This window comes from Diabrotica virgifera, chromosome 1, assembly GCF_917563875.1.
Source record: "Diabrotica virgifera virgifera chromosome 1, PGI_DIABVI_V3a".
Lineage (NCBI taxonomy): Eukaryota > Metazoa > Arthropoda > Insecta > Coleoptera > Chrysomelidae > Diabrotica > Diabrotica virgifera.
In genome coordinates, this window is record NC_065443.1 from 109,495,631 (window position 1) to 109,515,037 (window position 19,407).

General features: G+C 32.7%; 1 protein-coding gene across 1 annotated transcript in view; it reads left to right on the forward strand.

The window, feature by feature from the left end:
* LOC114326961 (germ cell nuclear acidic protein-like) overlaps nucleotides 1-19,407 on the forward strand; it is a 73,622-nt gene that overhangs the window by 30,923 nt on the left and 23,292 nt on the right. Inside the window, exons 4-5 of the mRNA XM_028275450.2 lie at nucleotides 5,007-5,292; nucleotides 10,983-11,139. Of these exons, the coding sequence (XP_028131251.1) occupies nucleotides 5,007-5,292; nucleotides 10,983-11,139 (443 nt within the window). The remainder of the gene's footprint in view (nucleotides 1-5,006; nucleotides 5,293-10,982; nucleotides 11,140-19,407) is intronic.

The window sequence follows — 19,407 nt, forward strand, 5'->3', positions numbered from 1 at the left end:
TAAAGATGGTAAAGATACATATTTAACACTGCTACAACTTAGAAATACACCAATTGATTCAAATTTACCATCACCATCTCAACTTTTAATGTCACGAGTACTTAGAACTCAGATTCCCACCACTGACAAAATTCTAAAACCAAAATTATGTAATGCTAAAATAGTGATCAGCAATTTTCAGAAAAGACAAAACATTCAAAAAGCTTATTATGATAGAGGTACAATAAATTTAAAACCGCTTAAAAATAATGAAAAAGTTTATATTAAAGATAAAAACAAATTGAGAGAAGATCTTATCACACATAAATTAAGAGATAAAACCTACTCGATTAAATTAAGAGATTCTGGGTCGGAAATTGCAAGAAATAGACAATTTTTAGCTCGCATTCCTGCAACTTCTGACGATGAACATACAAATAACGAATCTGAAACTAGTGAGTCCCAAAATTTTGAAAGTGTCTCTGATAACCATTCTGATTACCACTCTCCAATAAACTTACCTCCACAAACCTCTTCAGGTCGAATTGTTAAAAAACCTGATAGACTAGATTTATAAGTAATTTTATTATACAATAAAGGGGGTAAAGGATGTATGAAACAATTGGGGAAATTTATAATAAATGTTTATTTAAAGATTTGTTAAAGAAAGTTATGTTTATTTTGTCATTATAAAAAGAGGGGGATGTGATGTATGTAAATGGGTAGTGTTCGGAACGCACTCAAGTTGGTAATATTGTAAGAGTGACGTGACAGCGACAAGTATAAGGTAGCCGAAATAAAACCATTCTGAATCTAGACACGATAGATACAAGTTGTTTCATTATAACCTCTCCTCCAGAGTTAACCTAAGAACCCTACCACGTGTTACTTTACACCGACTTGCCTCATGTGTTTACATAAGTTGCGTGATGTCAAAAGTAAAATATTTTAAAAAGTTCAATTATGTTTGGACATAATACAAAATGGTAATAGAATACCAAAAATGGTTTAAAACAAAATACAACACAAAAATCATTAAGGGGGTAGTCGTAAAATCTTGGTCCAATGCTATGTAAAAGCATTCATTTTTTCGAATCCTGAAAACTAAGTACAGTCTCTCTATAACGAATACAGGTATTACGAGGTCTCACTTACAACAAGGTACATTAGGTGTCCCATGAAGTTACTATTGAACTATAGCACCTCAATAATGAGGCATATTTGGTTATAACGAGGGAAAATGAGATTGAAGAACATGCTCCTTTACCTGTTTTTGGCATGGTGGTGGCTATAAATAAATACCCTAGATGCCTATATACAGAAATGCCTAAAGTCTGTGATTATCGAGGCCAGTGATATAACAAACTCCACCGCCTGTCAACTTATTTCTGTTTATCCACCAACTCTTTCAAAAGCACCATTCAAACCATAATTTAGCATCTTAGATTGCTAGGAATTGCTTCACTTTAGGATGTTTTAGAAGACTACATATTCATATTATTTATTGTTGTTTGATATAACGAGGTAATTAGTCTGAGAGCCGGAAGCTCTCTTTATTACAGATAGCCGGAAGCTCTCTTTATTACAGATAGCCGGAAGCTCTCTTTATTACAGATAGCCGGAAGCTCTCTTTATTACAGATAGCCGGAAACTTCTATAATGTTTATTTTAATAAGTTACGGGGTGAAAAAAAAATAGAAACTTGAGTGTGATTTTAATTTCAAATATTTCACTCAAAAGAAACTTTTTTATTCTAAGGGACTTTCGGCCCTCGGTAATAATGTAATCTTTCATTCTGCATTTAAATTTTTCAAAATTATTGATTAGTTTTCTCAGGATTCGAAAAACATGAATGCATTTAAATAGCATTGCCTGGTACTTCAACTTCTACCAATCTACTAGTTTACACTGATTACATTATAAATGCATTGAAAACAGTTGTTAGGTGGATTCCATTTATACTGACTTGTCTAAAGCATTTGGCAGGGTAGATCATTGCCTTAAATTGCATGAACTGGAATTTTTTGGTTTGCCTGGTAAACTAGTTGAAAATTTATGCAAAATGGTGGGTCAAACTAAAGGGCTTTACTTCAACGGAATACTTTTCTAACTCTGGATTCTGGGACCTCTTTCCTTTGTAGTTTTTATTGATGCTGATATCAGATCCTTGACTGACCGTGAAGTCTTAGCAAATGCAGATGACATAAAATTATTTCATATTTTTCAAGAATATTCTAATTGTATTGGTTTAGTTTAGAGAAATCGTTGGACAGTTTTATGAATTAGTGTGTTACTAAAAAATTAATCAGTAATTGTGAAAAATATCTGGTGATCCAGTTTTATCGATCTCTTGAGTCTATTGTATTTAATTATAATTTGGAAATTTTTATTGGGAGGGTCAATAATGTCACAGATCTAGGTGTGGATTTTAAGAGTCCTTCAATCTGCATTTAGATCTTATATGCAACAAGGCAATGAAAAAACAGCTTGGTTTCGTAGGTATATAGGTATGACCCAACTTCTCATGAATTCTAATGTTACGTTAATAGATTTGTTTAGGTATTGATGCACTAAAATACTAAAATACAAAATGATACTTTGTATAAATAAGTGTATTTTTTATATACTACTATAATATAATATTCGTATACATTTTTATTTGTAATTTATACAAATAATAATACAATACAAATAATAAATATACAAATATATACCTATTGTATATTTCTTTACAGTCCATGTGATGAGACCGCTCCCGTCTGAAAAAATTTCTTATTCGGTTTCTTTGTGGATTAATATTCAAAATTATCTCCTTTAAACAAATCTGAAGGGTGCCGGACGGAATTTTTGGGCAGAAATTGTTTAAACAAACACAAAAGAGCACCTTTTTTTGACCCAAAGAATATTTTTTAGGTTTTTGTGTTATTCTAAACAAGAAAGGTATCTTGTGATTTTTCTCAAAAATTGATAGTTTTGGAGTTATAGGCGATTTAAAATCTGAAAAATGCGAAAATACGCATTTTCAAGGCTTAAGAGCTCATATTTAAATTAGTATTTTTGAGGTTGCCAAGTACTTGAATTGTAGTTTATATGTTACAGTGAAAGTTGACGTTTCAGGGAAGGTTAACCTTTACTAGTCACGGTCGACTCTCGCTGGGCATCTTAGTGAAAGTTGAATTCTGAAATAACAAGATCAACTTTCACTAGTGAAGGTTGACCATTCTTAGTGAACGTCAACCTCCCCTACAGCAGTCTAGGGAAAGTTACACAGACGTACAAACAAGATCAACATCCACTAGTGAAGGTTGACAATTCCTATAGTGAATGACAACCTCCTCTACAACAGTCTAGGGAAAGTTAGAGAGAAATAAAAGACTAATCTTAAATCACGTATACTTTTATAACAAAAGTAAATTTAGAATTTGAAAGATGAACAAATAAGAACAAAATAAAACGTGAAACTATAGTCTACAATTTAAAGACTATAATAGAGACGAAAATACTATAGTCAACAATAATAAAATTATTTGTTGCAACATGATAATGCTTTATGGCATTTGGAATTGCATAAAACATTGTTTTTTATGCAGTAACACTTCTTTGTTTGGCACTTCTTGTTACAACTGCACTTAAAAAATCCTTGCCCACTTCCGGTTGACTGAGTAGTAGCAACTGTTCGTAAAGTAAGTGTCTTTTCCATTGGAATTTCATCTTCTTTTATAATGTTTACTGGACAAGTATTAAACTGGGATCTGCAAATAAAAAGATACTTGCAGGCTTAAATGTAAAATTACTAATTATTATACTATGCGGTATTAAATACGTTCAAACAAGTTAAACTTCATAAAAGTATTAAAAATGTAAACTAAATTGACGACAGGTCAAGGTCGTTCGCCCGCCGTGCACATCCGCCAGATGTTCAACATTCCCTAGGCTGATTCCGTGAAGGTTCACCTTCCCTAGTGAAAGCTGATATATATTTTCTACTATCAACATTCACTGGTCATTTCAGTGAAGGTCGACAATCACTAGCGACGGTACACCTTGACTAATATTCAGCTTTCACTGTAACATATACATTCATTTTCAAGATTCTGCAGACTGATCGGGTCTAACTTCAATTTACACCGTTGTTTTTTAATTGTTAATTATGCGTGCCCATCAGATTTTTTTGCCGGTGCGGCGCGCACTATTTCCAAAAATCTCCTATTTTCCTCCGAAATATATATTTTTTAGATTTTTCGGGACATTCTAAATAAAATAGGTTTCTTGTCATTTTTCTAAAAAGTTAATAGTTTTAAAGTTATAAGCGATTTAAAGCGCATTTTCGGATTTTAAATCGCTTATAACTTTGAAACTATTAACTTTTGAGAAAAATGACAAGAATCCTATTTTATTTAGAATGTTCTGAAGAATCTAAAAAATATATTTTTCGGACGAAAATAAAAGATTTTTGGAAAAAGTGCGCGCCGCACCGGCAAAAAAATCGGATGGACACGCATAATCAACAATTAAATAACAACGGTGTAAATTGAAGTTAGACCCGATCAGTCTGCAGAATCTTGAAAATAAATGTTTAAACTACAATTCAAGTACCTCAAAAATACTAATTTAAATAATGTGTAATAAAAATACTAATGCGTATTTTCGCATTTTTCAGATTTTAAATCGCCTATACTCGAAAACTATCAACTTTTGAGAAAAATCACAATATACCTTTATTGTTTAGAATGACCCAAAAAACCTAGAAAAATATTCTTCGGGTAAAAGAAGGCGTATTTGTTTAAAAATATTGTTAGAAGATATTGTTAAAAAGTAAGGCTATAACATATTAAAACAATTACCTACTTAAATCGGACAACAGGTTTAGGAGATACGAGACATCAAAAATGACCCATTTTTGGGGTGTCTGTTTTCTGTGACGCGCAGCGTATTTAATATATTTTGTTCTTCTTCAAGCGACATACTCTTCCACCTACCATTTATCTACCATTTTGATTTTATATACAATACCACATTTTATTCAGGTTGACGAAACTGCAAGCGTTATATCAGATGATGTCGTAAATGATTCATTGAAGAATGTAGTCATAGAGGATTCATTTGAAATAGTCAATGTTAGTTTAAGAAGTCGTTTGAAGACAGAAAAAGAGTGTGGATTGAAGAATGAACCAAATAATGAAGAAAAAGTGGAAAATGAATCTACGAAAGAAGAAAATAAAGACATCCAGAACCAAGTGGTCGAACATGATTTTGTAGTAATAAATAATGACCTACGCAATGAAGACTCTGTTGATTTATCACGTAAACCAGGTAAATATTTTATAAATAAATGCTTTGTTAGCAATACTTTGTTTCATGTTTTTTACTTGATATATGCTTTAGATATGTAAATGTGTTTTTCTGAATTTCATCCTTTAAATCTGGCGTGTTTCAACTTTTTGTTCTGGTCCCAGTTTTTACGATTCATGAATTGTGAACTGTATCACCTTCACTTACATAAACATTTAGAAATTGGAAGTCATAGGTATCTTGACAATAAAGAACCGAATAAAAGTTATACTTTCACTTGAAGAAAGAAATTTTACTTGACTTTTAATGGAAATTGGCTTGGTGATACTAAGGGGGGACAAGCCCCCAATACCTGTACGCCAGTCAATGGGAGCAAGAATAGGATATTACCTCCGAATTCTATCCTACTGCATGGATTTTAATGAAATTTTGGGCCTAGCCTCTACTTATATCCTAATTCAAAGTCTACCCTATGCCAATGTGTGCTTTTATCTTGGGGGTGGTTCCCACCCCTTCGTAGGAGTGGAAAATTTTTTGGTTAAAATTACCACGGAATTAGCTAGAGAACCTAATTCTAAGCAAGAACTGTTCTATAATTTTTTTTTGAAAACTCAATACTTTTTGAGATATTCGTGGTTGAAAATTGGCCATTGTCATTGAAACATAATAGCTTTTCGATCGGTGTTTTGCGAATACCTTAAAAACTATGCATCTAACTAAAAAAACTATATTAAACATTTTTGTAGGTTACAAAAAAACAAAGAGACACTTGCCTTCATAAATCTTCTAGTTATAATACAAAAAGAGGTAGTAGGTGAAAATAGTTTGTTTTTTGGTACATTCTCAAATTGGTGTATTCAACTTAAAATAACAGAGAAACGGTCGATTTTAGGTGTATAATGCTACTAATACATTTTGTAATGCTTGAAAAGACCTTTAAAGAGAGCTATTTTAAAGGCCCATTACATTAAAACTAAGCGAGATATGCTGCAAACAAAATTGATAACTAATGTATTTTAAGAAAAAATGAGAAGTAATTTTAACCCCCATCCACCAAAATGTAAATGCATCGTTTTCCTTCTACAATACCTTTTATTATAGTGTTATTTCTATGTTTAAAAAGTTAGACGGGTTTAAAATAAACGGTTTTTGAAAAGAAAATCAAATTGTAGAGCGCATTTGTAAATTTTCTTAAAAATCTTCCTTTTTCTCCATGTAACTTGAAAATGTTAAGAGATACAGTAATGAAAAATAAAAAGGAAATTTTTATCTGAAAAGGCCCTACATTTTTGTGTGGTATCTTTTTTTCTTTTCTCTATCTTTTGGGAGGAAAAGGAAGATTTTTAAGAAAATTTAAAAATGCGCTCTATAATTTGATCTTATTTTTTTTTTCAAAAGCCATTCCTTTTAATCCAGTCCAACTTTTTGAACATAGACATAACACTATAATAAAAAGTATTATAAAAGGAAAACGATGTATTTGAATTCTGTTGGATGAGGGGTTAAATATACTTCTCATTTCTTCTTAAAATACATTAGTCATCAACTTTTTTGCAGAATATCTCGCTTAGTTTGAATGTAATCAAAATTTGGTATTGCTCATTTTAAAGGTCTTTTCAAGCACTACAAAAGTTATTAGTATCATTATACACCCAAAATCGACAGTTTCTCTGTTATTTCAAGTTGAATACACCCATTTGAGCTTGCAGCAAAAAAACAAGCTCTTCTTACCTACCATATCCCTCTTTGTATTTTAACTAGAAGATTTATGAAGGAACGAATCTCTTTGTTTTTTTTTTATAACCTTCAGAAATATTTTATATAGTTTTTTTGTTAGATGCATAGTTTTTAAGGTATTCGCAAAAATCCGTCCGAAAAAGTGTCATTTTTCAATGAAAATGGCCAATTTTCAACCACGAATAACTCAAAAAGTATTGAGTTTTGAAGAAATAATTATAGAACAGTTTTTGCTTAAAATTAGGTTCTCTAGCCTCTTCCGTGGCTATTTTAACCAAAACATTTTTCACCCCCGAGAAGGGGTGGGAACCACCACCAAGATAAAACCGCACATCGGCATAGGGTAGACTTTGTTTCTTGAGCTATTCCCTACTTACCGTGAAAATATCAAATAAATCGATGTAGTAGGATGGAATTCGGAGCCAAATACCCTCATTGACTGCCCTACTGACGATTTAGCCATACTACCACCGGTCTGTTCAGACGCACAAGTGGTAATGAATAATGTTTCACATGGGCTACTTTGCTCATCGACTCAACAGAAAAAACCATCAGACTCAATTTGGGCTTTGGGCGACTCAATTTGTCGCTTTCACAAGCGACGGATCCCTAAATAAACAAAAGATTTTTTTGCCTATTCTAATTGAAAAGACCTTTAAGTGTTTTTCGCTGATGTTTGTACATTAAAAAAAAACCAAATTTATGAAAATTAGCAAGAAGAACAATACAAACGAAATGCTAGAATAGTCCACAGGGTAATGCGAACTTTGAGAAAAAAACACAGTTTGATTCGTACACCCGGTATACAATGACAGTTTACCTGTCTAGCAACAATATTATTACAGCGATATTGTTAATAAATAAGGCTATAACATGGTAAAAGAATCACTTAAATCGGACAACAGGTTTAGGAAATTCGAGACATCAAAAAAGACCAAATTTTTAAGTGGATCGATTTTTCTGCACCTGAGTGTATTAACTACACAGTGTGCTGAATCATGGACATTAAACCGAAATGTAATAAATCGACTTACGCATTTGAAATGTGGACATTTAGAAGAATGTTAAGAATTTCATGAGTAGATAGACTCACGAATATACAAGTGTTAAGGAGAATAGGCAGAGAAAGGCAAATGGAAAAGACAATAATTATAAGGAATATGCAATATCTTGGACATGTGATGAGAAACTAAAGATACAACATATTGAGACTCATAATTAAAGAAAAACGCTGGACGGAAGGGCCGCCCGAGAACTTTATCGTACCGATCTATTATCGTTATCGTACTAGATACTGGCATTCTATAAAAATAGCAAAGTTACTCGTTATTTTAATATTTTAGAAACACCTTGTATACTTAAAAATATTTTATGGTTCTACGCATCATTAATTCCTGCATTTGAGAAAATGTTCAATGCCATATTTCGGGGACACACTATAGATGTATAGATTATTGCATAAATCAATAGAATATTATAGTCATACTTTCATTTCAAATTAGTTCATTTTTCTGAGAAGTTAATAGTTTACAATATTTGCATTTCATTCTATTTCTATTACGCCAGTCAATGCGCGAGATTAAGAACAAGATATTACCTCCTAATTCTATCCTACTGCAGGGATTTTAATGAAATTTTGGGAGTAGCCCAATCTCCTGATTCAAAATCTATCCTATATACTATGGCGCTTTTATCATGGGGGCGGTTCCCACCACTTCTCGGGGGTGGAACATTTTTATTTTCGAATTACATGGAGAAAAAGGAAGATTTTTAAGAAAATTTAAAAATGCTTTCTATAATTAGATCACATTTTTTACAAAAACCATTCATTTTAAACCCGTTCAACTTTTTGAAAGTAGAAATAACACTATATTAAAAGGTATTGCAGAAGAAAAACAATGCATTTAAATTCTGGTGGATGAGGGGTTAAATGTATGTACTTTTAATTTTTCCTTAAAGTACATTAGTCATATATTTTTTTGCACCATATCTCGCTTAGTTTGAATGTAACCGGCATTTAATGGTGCTCGTTTTAAAAGCCTTTTCAAACACTACAAAAGGCGTCGGTAGCATTATACACCTAAAACCTACCGTCCCTCTGTTATTTCAAGTTGAATACACCAATTTGAGCATGCACCAAAAAACAAACTCTTTTCACCTACCATATCTCTTTTTGTATTATAAATAGAACATTTACGAAGGAACGAATCTCTTTGTTATTTATAATCTAAAAAATGTTTTATATAGTGTTTTTAGTTCGATGCATGGTTTTTGGTATTCACAACAAACTGTCCGAAAGATGTCATTTTTCAATGAAAATGGCCAATTTTCAACTACGCATAATTCAAAAAGTATTGAGTTCTCAAAAAAAGTATAGACCAGTTTTTGCTTAGAAATAGGTTCTCTAGCCACTTCCTTGCTTATTTTGACCAACAAATTTTCCATCCCCTTGAAGGGGTGGGAACCGCCCCAAGATAAAAGCGCCATAATATATAGGGTAGATTTTGTTTCTTGAGCTATTCCCTACTTACTGTGAAAAATATCAATACAGTAGTAGGATGGAATTCGGAGCCAAATACCCTCATTGACTGCCCTATAATAATGCTCTGCTATGATCGCGTAAGAGAGGACACACACAAGATTATAGCAAAATTTCTATTTACTGTAACTTTTCGAGTTTTTGAGCTACAGCAACGAGTTTTGTCATTGGAAAGGTAATTTTACATTCTTTCAAAATATTTAAAAATATTTTGAATCTAAAAAAATTAAGATTTTTTTTTCATTTCCGGTTCAACCGGAAGCCACATTTTGGGTAAAATTTATTGTGATAATAGATAATAAAGTGCCATATATGTCTGCAAAATTTAAAATTTTAGTTTCTATTACAAAGGAAGTTACGGGAATATTTTTTTATAGTAAGAAATCTGACTTTTGTCATTCAATTTACCGATAAGATATCAAAGACATATCAAAAATTAAACAAATTCCTTGGAGCCATTTTTGAGAAAATCTAGTTCAAAGTTATGTCAAATTTTGACCCCTTAAATATAGGCAACCCATAACTTTTTCTGAAAAACGATAATATTCCTCTTATAGCCCCATCTTTAGGTTATATAACGACTTTTTCAAATTAAACTTATCTTAAACAAGTTTTTAGATAGGTAGGGAAATGTGTCGGGTGGGCGGTCGGCCATGTTGGCCGCCATTTTGAATTTGGAAATGTCAAATTCCGTATTTCTATTTACCTATCGATGAGCTAACTTTGAGTTAAATTTCATTCGTTTCGGTCAAAATTTGCAAACATGGGCCCTAAATAACCCCCCTATTTCGGCCCCCCTTTGAGAGGCTTTTTCTAAAAGCTTAGTTTCTCGACAAAATTCTCTTAAAGTTACTCATACCGAATTTCATCGAAATCAGTCCGGTAGAGACGCATTTTCTGGTTGAAGAATCTGAGAGAATGGTCTGGTTGCAGCTCAACAATTGTTCAGAGCAGCTGCCTAGAAGGTCAGAATAACCATGATGATTGCCAACCTTCGTCGTGGAGATGGCCCTTAAAGAAGAAGAAGATGCTTCCTGAATTAACTGAAAAAAATAAAAGATTTTTGAATCGTTACAGATACTTGTTTCAGTCTCTCTTTTTCTTCCTGTTATGTCCTTCACGTTCCTGTACGTTGTAATTTATAATTAACTATTTTGATTGGGAAATAAGCCACAATTAAATTGAAAAACTAATTTTATTAACGTTTCGACGCCCAAATCGAATGTCGTTGTCAAAATACAAAATATTATAGTAATATTATAGTAATATTTTGTATTTTGACAACGACATCCGATTTGGGCGTCGAAACGTTAATAAAATTAGTTTTTCAATTTAATTGTGGCTTATTTCCCAAACAAAATGGTTAATTATAAAAATGCCACAAGGAAATATCTTCAGAAGAACGTTGTAATTTATGTTTAAAACATGTTTTTAGGTAGTCCATTCGCACATGAAGACAATGCTGCGAAAATACTGGACGAACTCTATGGAACGTCATGGAGGGTCAACAAAGATTTGGTTTTATCTAAAACGGAACCAAGAAAAAAAATTAAAAAACCCAGTCTCAAAGCTGCAGTTGTAGCTTCAGAGAGGTAAGCATCACTGTTACATAGCTTTCCTTACATAATTAGAAATTAGATATGATGTACTTATTGTTGAACAATATAGATGGGTGAATGGAAGGGAGAAGGAAGTAAAAGATACATAAAATTATCTTCATAATTTAATTTTCTAGACGAGGTTTGTTCTATTTGGTGTATGTCGTCAATGTAATACGAAACTTTGAGAAAGCTTTCCACAACTAAAGCAATTTCTTTTTTCCCATAGTTGAGAATGAGTTAGGTATATAGGGTGAGGCAGATAACTGGCCTTTTAGAAATATCTCGAGAACTAAGGGCAACAGAATCATGAAAATTGGAATAAAGGGGTTTTGAAGGATGATCTATTAAATGAAAATATTTTAATCTCTGCAACGTCCGGTTATACCGGAAGTTGCTTATAACTTCGTTTTTTTAAATGGAACACCCTGTATATTTTTACATTTTTGGATTCTCCTCAATGTCTTCTTTCTTAAAATATGAGGTTTTGTAATATTATACAGGGTATTTTAAGAGATATTTACGTTTGTTTTATTAATTTCGTAGCAACATTCACACCCTTTAGAATTGTAATAGTTTGACATTAAAAACTCTGCTTACGTTCAAGTGATTTTTAATATAGTCTATTATTGTTAAGAATCATTAGTATAGCTGATTTTGAAATTTTAGTATACAGGGTTGGTCGAAACTCGGAATGAATATTTTCTGAGTTTTCTTAAATGGAACGCCCTGTATTTTAGTATTGTGATGAAATGATATTTCATGGTACTTTTTTATTTTATAAGTATTCCCTATACCTGTCTGCTTTAATTTGTGAGTTATTGGAGTTTTAAGCTAAACATTAATTGCAACAAAAAATACGTAAAATTTTATTAGGTTGGCCGTGAGAATAATATTCAATCACAAATAATTTTTTAGAAATAAATACATATTAATCCAGACTGATCCTTAAAATTACCAATAATGGTTTAGCTATCAAAATACCTACGTAGTTAAGATTGTTGGTGCGATTAACAATTAAGCACAAATTAAAGCAGTTAGGTATAGGGAATGCTTAAGAAATAAAAAAGTACCATAAAATATCATTTCATTACAATACTAAAATACAGGGTGTTCCATTTAAGAAAACTCAGAAAATACTCATTCCGAGTTTCGACCAACCCTGTATACTAAAATTTAAAATTTAGCTATACTAATGATTTTTAACAATAGTAGACTATATTAAAAATCATTTGAACGTAAGTAGAATTTTAGATGTCAAACTGCTACAATTCTACAGGGTGAGAATGTTGCTACGAAATTAATAAAAAAACGTAATTATCTTTTAAAATACCCTGTATAACATTACAAAACCTCATATTTAAGAAAGAAGACATCTAAGAGAATCCAAAAATGTAAAAATATACAGGGTGTCCCGTTTAAAAAAACGAAGTTATAAGCAACTTCCGGTATAACCGGAAGTAGCAAGTAGATGAAAATATTTTCATTAAACAGATGACTCTTCAAAACCCCCTTAATTCAAATTTTCATGATTCTGTTGCCTTTAGTTCTCGAGATGTTTACCTCCGATTTCGTTGAACATCCATCGATTTTCATGAAAATTGGTGAGTGGCTAGAGAATACCTTAAGGAACAAAAGTGGCATGGTGCAACCTTGCGCTTTTAACCTGGGGTGGGTGGGAGACATATTCTTGTCCAAACTCCGCTATTCTGTTACCAGCTCTGAAGATCCTGTCAGCCTCTGGAGATCCTCAATATTTTCGTCCAAGGTGACTATGTCATCCACATATCTAATGTTGTTAATAGTAACTCCATTTACCTTTATTTCAGCTATTTCACCCTCAATAGCTTTTTTCAAGATCTCTTACGAGTAGACATTAAAAGAATTTGCGACAATACGCATCCCTGTCTCACCCCACATCTGAATTCAATTTCCTCTGACAGCTGTTCGTTACCACGTACTTTTGCTTGTTGCTTATAGTATAAATTCGATATAATCCTGATGTCATTGTAGTCTATGTTCTTTGATTTCAGGACACGCATTAATTGTTCATGTTGTACTTTATCGAATGCTTTATTATAGTCAATAAAACTTAATGTTGTTCTGAAGCTATTTTCTTGTGGCATTTTTATAATCTTTTAATGGGAAATAAGCCAAAATTTTACCAAAAAAATGATTTTATTAACGTTTCGAAGCCCAAATCGGGTTTCGTTGTCAAAATACAAAATACTACTAAAATAGACAAAAATGTTGTTGAAGAAAAAGAAAATAATCGTTTTCGTGAGTCTCTTGCCATCCTCTGACACAGTGTTTCTGGGTCTCTACCCTTTATCGAAGAGGCTATTGCAAGTAGACTGAATTGAATCAACTCGAGACGAAGAAGAACTGCATCTATTAAAATATCTGCAGTATATTGTGGTTAGACTGTCCTCTAACGGGGAATGACAAAATAAATAAAATAAATTTCGACCAAGAGTCAGGATTCTGTTAACCGAGATACTATAGTATCAAGCGGCGCCGCTAGGAGGAGCTAAGTAAAAATTTTTAACTATTTATGGGAAATAAGCCACAATATTATTAAAAAATTATTAACGTTACGACGCCCAAATCGGGTGCCGTTGTCAAAATACAAAATACTATTAACATAAACAAAAATGTTGTTGCTTAGTAAAAAAAATTCTTCTAATAATTTATTTAATTTGACTCATTTATATCGGCAATTCAGATACATATGATACATTTTAAAGTAGAAGACTTTAAAATGATATTGCCAATATTTATGAGTTGCGTTCCTGGGACGACTTTACTGAAAGATAGTTCATTCGATTACATGAAATCAACCCCAACTCAAGAATATCCGTCACAAAAAAATCGTAGCATGTGATCTGTCTTTAAAAAGACAACCACATGCAACGGTGACATTAAAATTCTCGCGTTAGAGATCGCATAGTAAATCACGAGGGAAAACCAGGAAAAACCTCGTGATACTATCCCGACATCGTAAGTATTTGGTCTTACATTTAATTTACTCTCAAAATTAATACCAAATTCTGACTTTACTATAATTTTGTTTAAATTATAAATAATATTAATAATACATGGATATATAAGTAATACTAAAATATAAAATATGTACTAACTCGACTATTGACTTACTAATTGTGGTATTTTCTTTCTATTGACTTCCTCTTTCAGTATGGGTATCCACATCCTACTGCAGTCCACCGAGGAATTTGCGACACAATTGGTTTCGTTTAGCATAATTAGAGCCGCTTCTTTGATTTTTCTCTTTTTACTATCTGTTTCTTTCAGGACTATACTTGAATCTCTCCACTGAACTCTATGTTCATTATCCCATGCGTGTTGACATATTTGAGATCTATCAAATTCTCTATTTTTAATATAAGATTGATGTTCACTTATTCATAGAGTTCAGTGGAGAGATTCAAGTATAGTCCTGAAAGAAACAGATAGTAAAAAGAGAAAAATCAAAGAAGCGGCTCTAATTATGCTAAACGAAACCAATTGTGTCGCAAATTCCTCGGTGGACTGCAGTAGGATTTGGATACCCATACTGAAAGAGGAAGTCAATAGAAAGAAAATACCACAATTAGTAAGTCAATAGTCGAGTTAGTACATATTTTATATTTTAGTATTACTTATATATCCATGCATTATTAATATTATTTATAATTTAAACAAAATTATAGTAAAGTCAGAATTTGGTATTAATTTTGAGAGTAAATTAAATGTAAGACCAAATACTTACGATGTCGGGATAGTATCACGAGGTTTTTCCTGGTTTTCCCTCGTGATTTACTATGAGATCTCTAACGCGAGAATTTTAATGTCACCGTTTCATGTGGTTGTCTTTTTAAAGACAGATTTTTTTGTGACGGATATTCTTGAGTTGGGGTTGATTTCATGTAATCGAATGAACTATCTTTCAGTAAAGTCGTCCCAGGAACGCAACTCATAAATATTGGCATTGGCGTAGTTAGGGGGGGGCAGGGGTGGGCACGCCCCCCCCCCAGAATTCTGGTGGCCCACCCCAGAAAAAAAACACAAAAAAAAAAACGAAATTTGTATTTAGTATTATAACTCCCCACCACGGTCTGCGAAAAAAATTTTTTTTGAAGTTCGTGCTTCCCATTCTTCCGGTTCAAGACAAGATTTATTCACAATCAATATAGGCAACCCACATTACAATCTCGGATGAAGTCGTGCTAGGTATACGCAGACACCAACATGACGCAACTCGCTATACTATGCGCCAGTCGATTTAGCCGGGATCTTGCCTTAACAGCAGTGTTGCCAACCTTTGTCAACCAATTTACCGTACCTGTAGTCCGAAATTACCGTATTTTGCGTCGTATTACCGTACAATATTTTAAATTACATTTGGATATTTTTGGCGTAATAATATGTTACAGTATGTCCGCAGATTGAGTTTACAAGAGGACAAATGGACCAAAAAATGAAAGATACGAAAAAAAGTCATTCTTGATGAAAATTTTTGCTTGTTGAGAAAATATCATTCACCATAAGAAACTTTAATTTAGTTCTACAGGGTTGGTCAAAAATACAAAAAATATCATTTTGCGCAAGAGTAAAAATGCCGTATTTTGCAAAATACGAAAAAAAGTAATCCTTGATGAAAATTTTTGCTTGTTGAGAGAATATCATTTGCCATAAGAAACTTCAATTTAGTTGAACAGGGCTATAATCAAAAATACAAAAATTTGTCCTCTTGTAAACTCAATCCGCGGACATACTGTATACATAATATTCTTGTCATTTTCTGTAAATAGAAATTATAGTGCATTTGATATTTAGTTTTTTGTAGCCAGTATAAGCTAATAAATTTACAAATATTTAAAAACTTTACTTTAGACCTATAAACAAAATATACAAAACTTATAAACACAAACAAAACAAAAACAAATGATGGTATAATATGAAGGTTTTCATTATTCGAATAGTAAAAAAAAAGGAAAGTGGGAAACTATTCCATATTTTCAATCTTAATTTCGTCATCATTTTCAGACGGATTATAAATATATAAATACGATGGAAAATACTACAAATAAATAAAATTTCTTGATAATCTCTGAATTATTACCGTACATTTACGTACGGTAATGATCATGTTACCGTATACCGTATTTTGGCATAAATTACCGTACAAGTACGGTAATTACCGTACGGTTGGCAACACTGCTTAACAGTCAGTTTCGCGTCGGCGCGGCGTTATTAAATTTTAGTGTTCTGCCAGGCGCATGCGAGTAAAGCAGCGATTATTGCAGCGACACATACATACAAGATTTTTTTGTGATTTCGAAAATTCAATGTGATATTGGCTATTGCTGTTTTTGTCAGATACGATTCGACAATAAAATAGGTGTTTTTCACTTACTTAGTATTTACGATTTTGAAAGGGAACACAAACAGGTAAGATTATAATTTTTACTAATTTATTGATGCATGTATTGAGATAATATAGGAACTGTAACAGATAACAGATAGAATATAATGGCCAAAGCTGTAAAGAATTTTGTAAGAGATTTGAAAATAAGGAGTATAGGTATTGTGTTGAATTTTAATATTTTTGTTCTTTCTCTGACGGCAGATTTTTTTCTCTATGACTCAAGTGCCGACTGCCGGGCCTTGTCGTTAATATCGATTACGTCACTTCCGGCGCAGCGCCGACCAATCCTGCCAGCGGGTGGGGTCAATAATGGGGTCACTTTCACTTAACAGTTACTGGGTACGTTCGAAAAGTTTATTTGCCGTGATGCGCGATACAAGAGAAATACACTAACGTCCGAACATTTTTCATCTAATTTTACCTCATAACTTATAAGGGAAAAGGAGTTGACGAGAGCTCAAAATAATCGAGACATATAGAAAACTAAAATCAAAAATAAAAAGCTATAGTACACATTATGTCCATATGGCATTTGAAAGTTGCTTACACATTTTTGTTTATAGCTTTGTTCATTTAATCATTTAATATTGTTGTAGCTGAGATCTCAATAAATGGATCATCAATCAAAATGACCCACAGTAATGTGTACATATTATGTAAGCATGACCATCTGTTTTTATTTTCTAGATATAAACATGAAAAAATTTAAGGATATAAGGTCATATTTTCAAAATACCCAATCATCGGTTCGCCATTCAAGCTCTTCACAAAGCGAGAACTCTGTCCCATCTACAAGAACCGAGACAAGAACCGAGCAAGCAGTTCAAAATGAAGAAGGAAATAATGTAGAGCAGTCTCTCGAAAGTCCAGAAAATATTTGCGTAGGGATCGCAGACGTAGCCAGCTCATCTACCATAAGTGCCGAAGATAAGGACAGTTCTTCAAATAGTTCCATTTTGGCTGAGAGTGATATTAGCCGAGGTGATACGGGAACGGAAACATTGGGGTTGGGGACTCTTCAAACCGGGCCAATGCAGCCAATTTTAGTTTTCCCAAAATCGCGGTTTGGAGCTAAAATGAGGTCGTTTTCTTCCACATATTATGAAACATATAAAAGCTGGTTAGAATATAATAAAGTGGAAGATAAAATATATTGTTTTGTGTGCAGGCATTTTGGCAAACAGAACGTACGAGACCAGAATGAAAAATTTATTAAAAGTGGTTTTAATAACTGGAGGAAACTGTCAGAAGCCTTAAAAAAACATTCGGAATCATCGGTTCACGCTGCATGCAGCCAAATGTATATAAACTATCGCCAAACTGCGAAAGTCGGAGTCGGAGATGTTTGCCAGCAAATTTTAAAACAAAAAGAAAAAGAAGTTATTCAAAATAGAGAATATTTAACTAAAGTTATTGATATAATACTAACCCTGATTCGTCAAGGTTTGGCTTTGAGAGGGCATCGAGAAGATGTATCGTCTAAGAATCGAGGCAATTTCCTGGAAATTGCTCAAGTTTTTGCCAAATATGATAAGCAATTTTCTGTCCACTTTGAAAAATACTCCAATTATTGCAGTCCAGACATTCAAAATGAAATAATTGAGATTATATCAAGCCTTACTCTGCAGGAAATAGCTAAAGAAGTTAAAAACTGTGGTTTCTTTTCGTTAAGCGTGGATGAGGCAAGGTGCTATAAAGAAGAACAATTATCATTGATTATAAGGTATGTCATAGATTTAGAAATTGTTGAAAGGTTTATAGGTTTCATTAATTGTTCTGACTCTAGAGATGCTCAGGGATTAGCTAGGCTTATTTTAGAAAAATTAAGTAAACATGGTTTAAACGAGCTTCCTATAATAGCACAGTCTTACGATGGCGCAAGCGTCATGTCCGGTAAAAATCGAGGCTTGCAGGCTATTATAAAAGAGAGTCATCCTAGTGCTGTTTATATACATTGCTTAGCACATAGACTAAATTTAGTTGTTGTTGATTCGTGTGCAAATATTGCATTGGCTAAAGTTGTTTTTAATGGCATCAAAGCCTTATATGTGCACTTTTCACATCCCGGTCATCACGCCAACCTGCAAAAGTTATTAGATAGCCTTGGCGTTAAAGCGAGCCGTGAATTGGGCAATCTATCAACAACTAAATGGAGTTGTCGTTTTGAAAATTGCAAAGCAGTGCTTATAAACTACGAAACCATTAAACTAGAGTTAGAAGAAGAAATCGCCGAAAATAGAGATAAGCAATCCATAGAAGCGATAGGGCTATTGACCACAATAACTAAACCTGAATTTGTAGTTTCTTTACATATACTCCATAACGTACTTTCTATAATTAATGTTCTAAATAAATGTTTCCAAGACACAAATACTACTCTTGGTCAGGCTAGTGATCTAATAACAAGTACTATTGAAACTTTTAAAGGTTACAGATCTGAGTTTAAAATTTGGCAAGATATTAAACAATTTGCTGAAAAACACGAAATTTCACTGGAGCCTTTAAGAGTTTCAAAAAGAAGACGACAGCAAAATGACTTTTTTACTGAGTCAACTATAGGAAAAAGCAATACACTTGACTTGAAAAAGGATATAACGGCTAAAGAATACTGGAAAATTAATATTTACTACCAAGTTTTAGACAATATAATAGTTAATTTTACGAGTAGATTTGAAAATTTACCATTAGCCACATCAGTTGATGCATTTTGTAAATTAGATATGGAGAATGCACAAGATTTCGTAGACAATTATAAAAATATATTGAAAATTGATACTTTCTCTTTAAATGCTGAAGCTGTGGTTATGAAGAATATGTTGCAACTAAAAGGACAT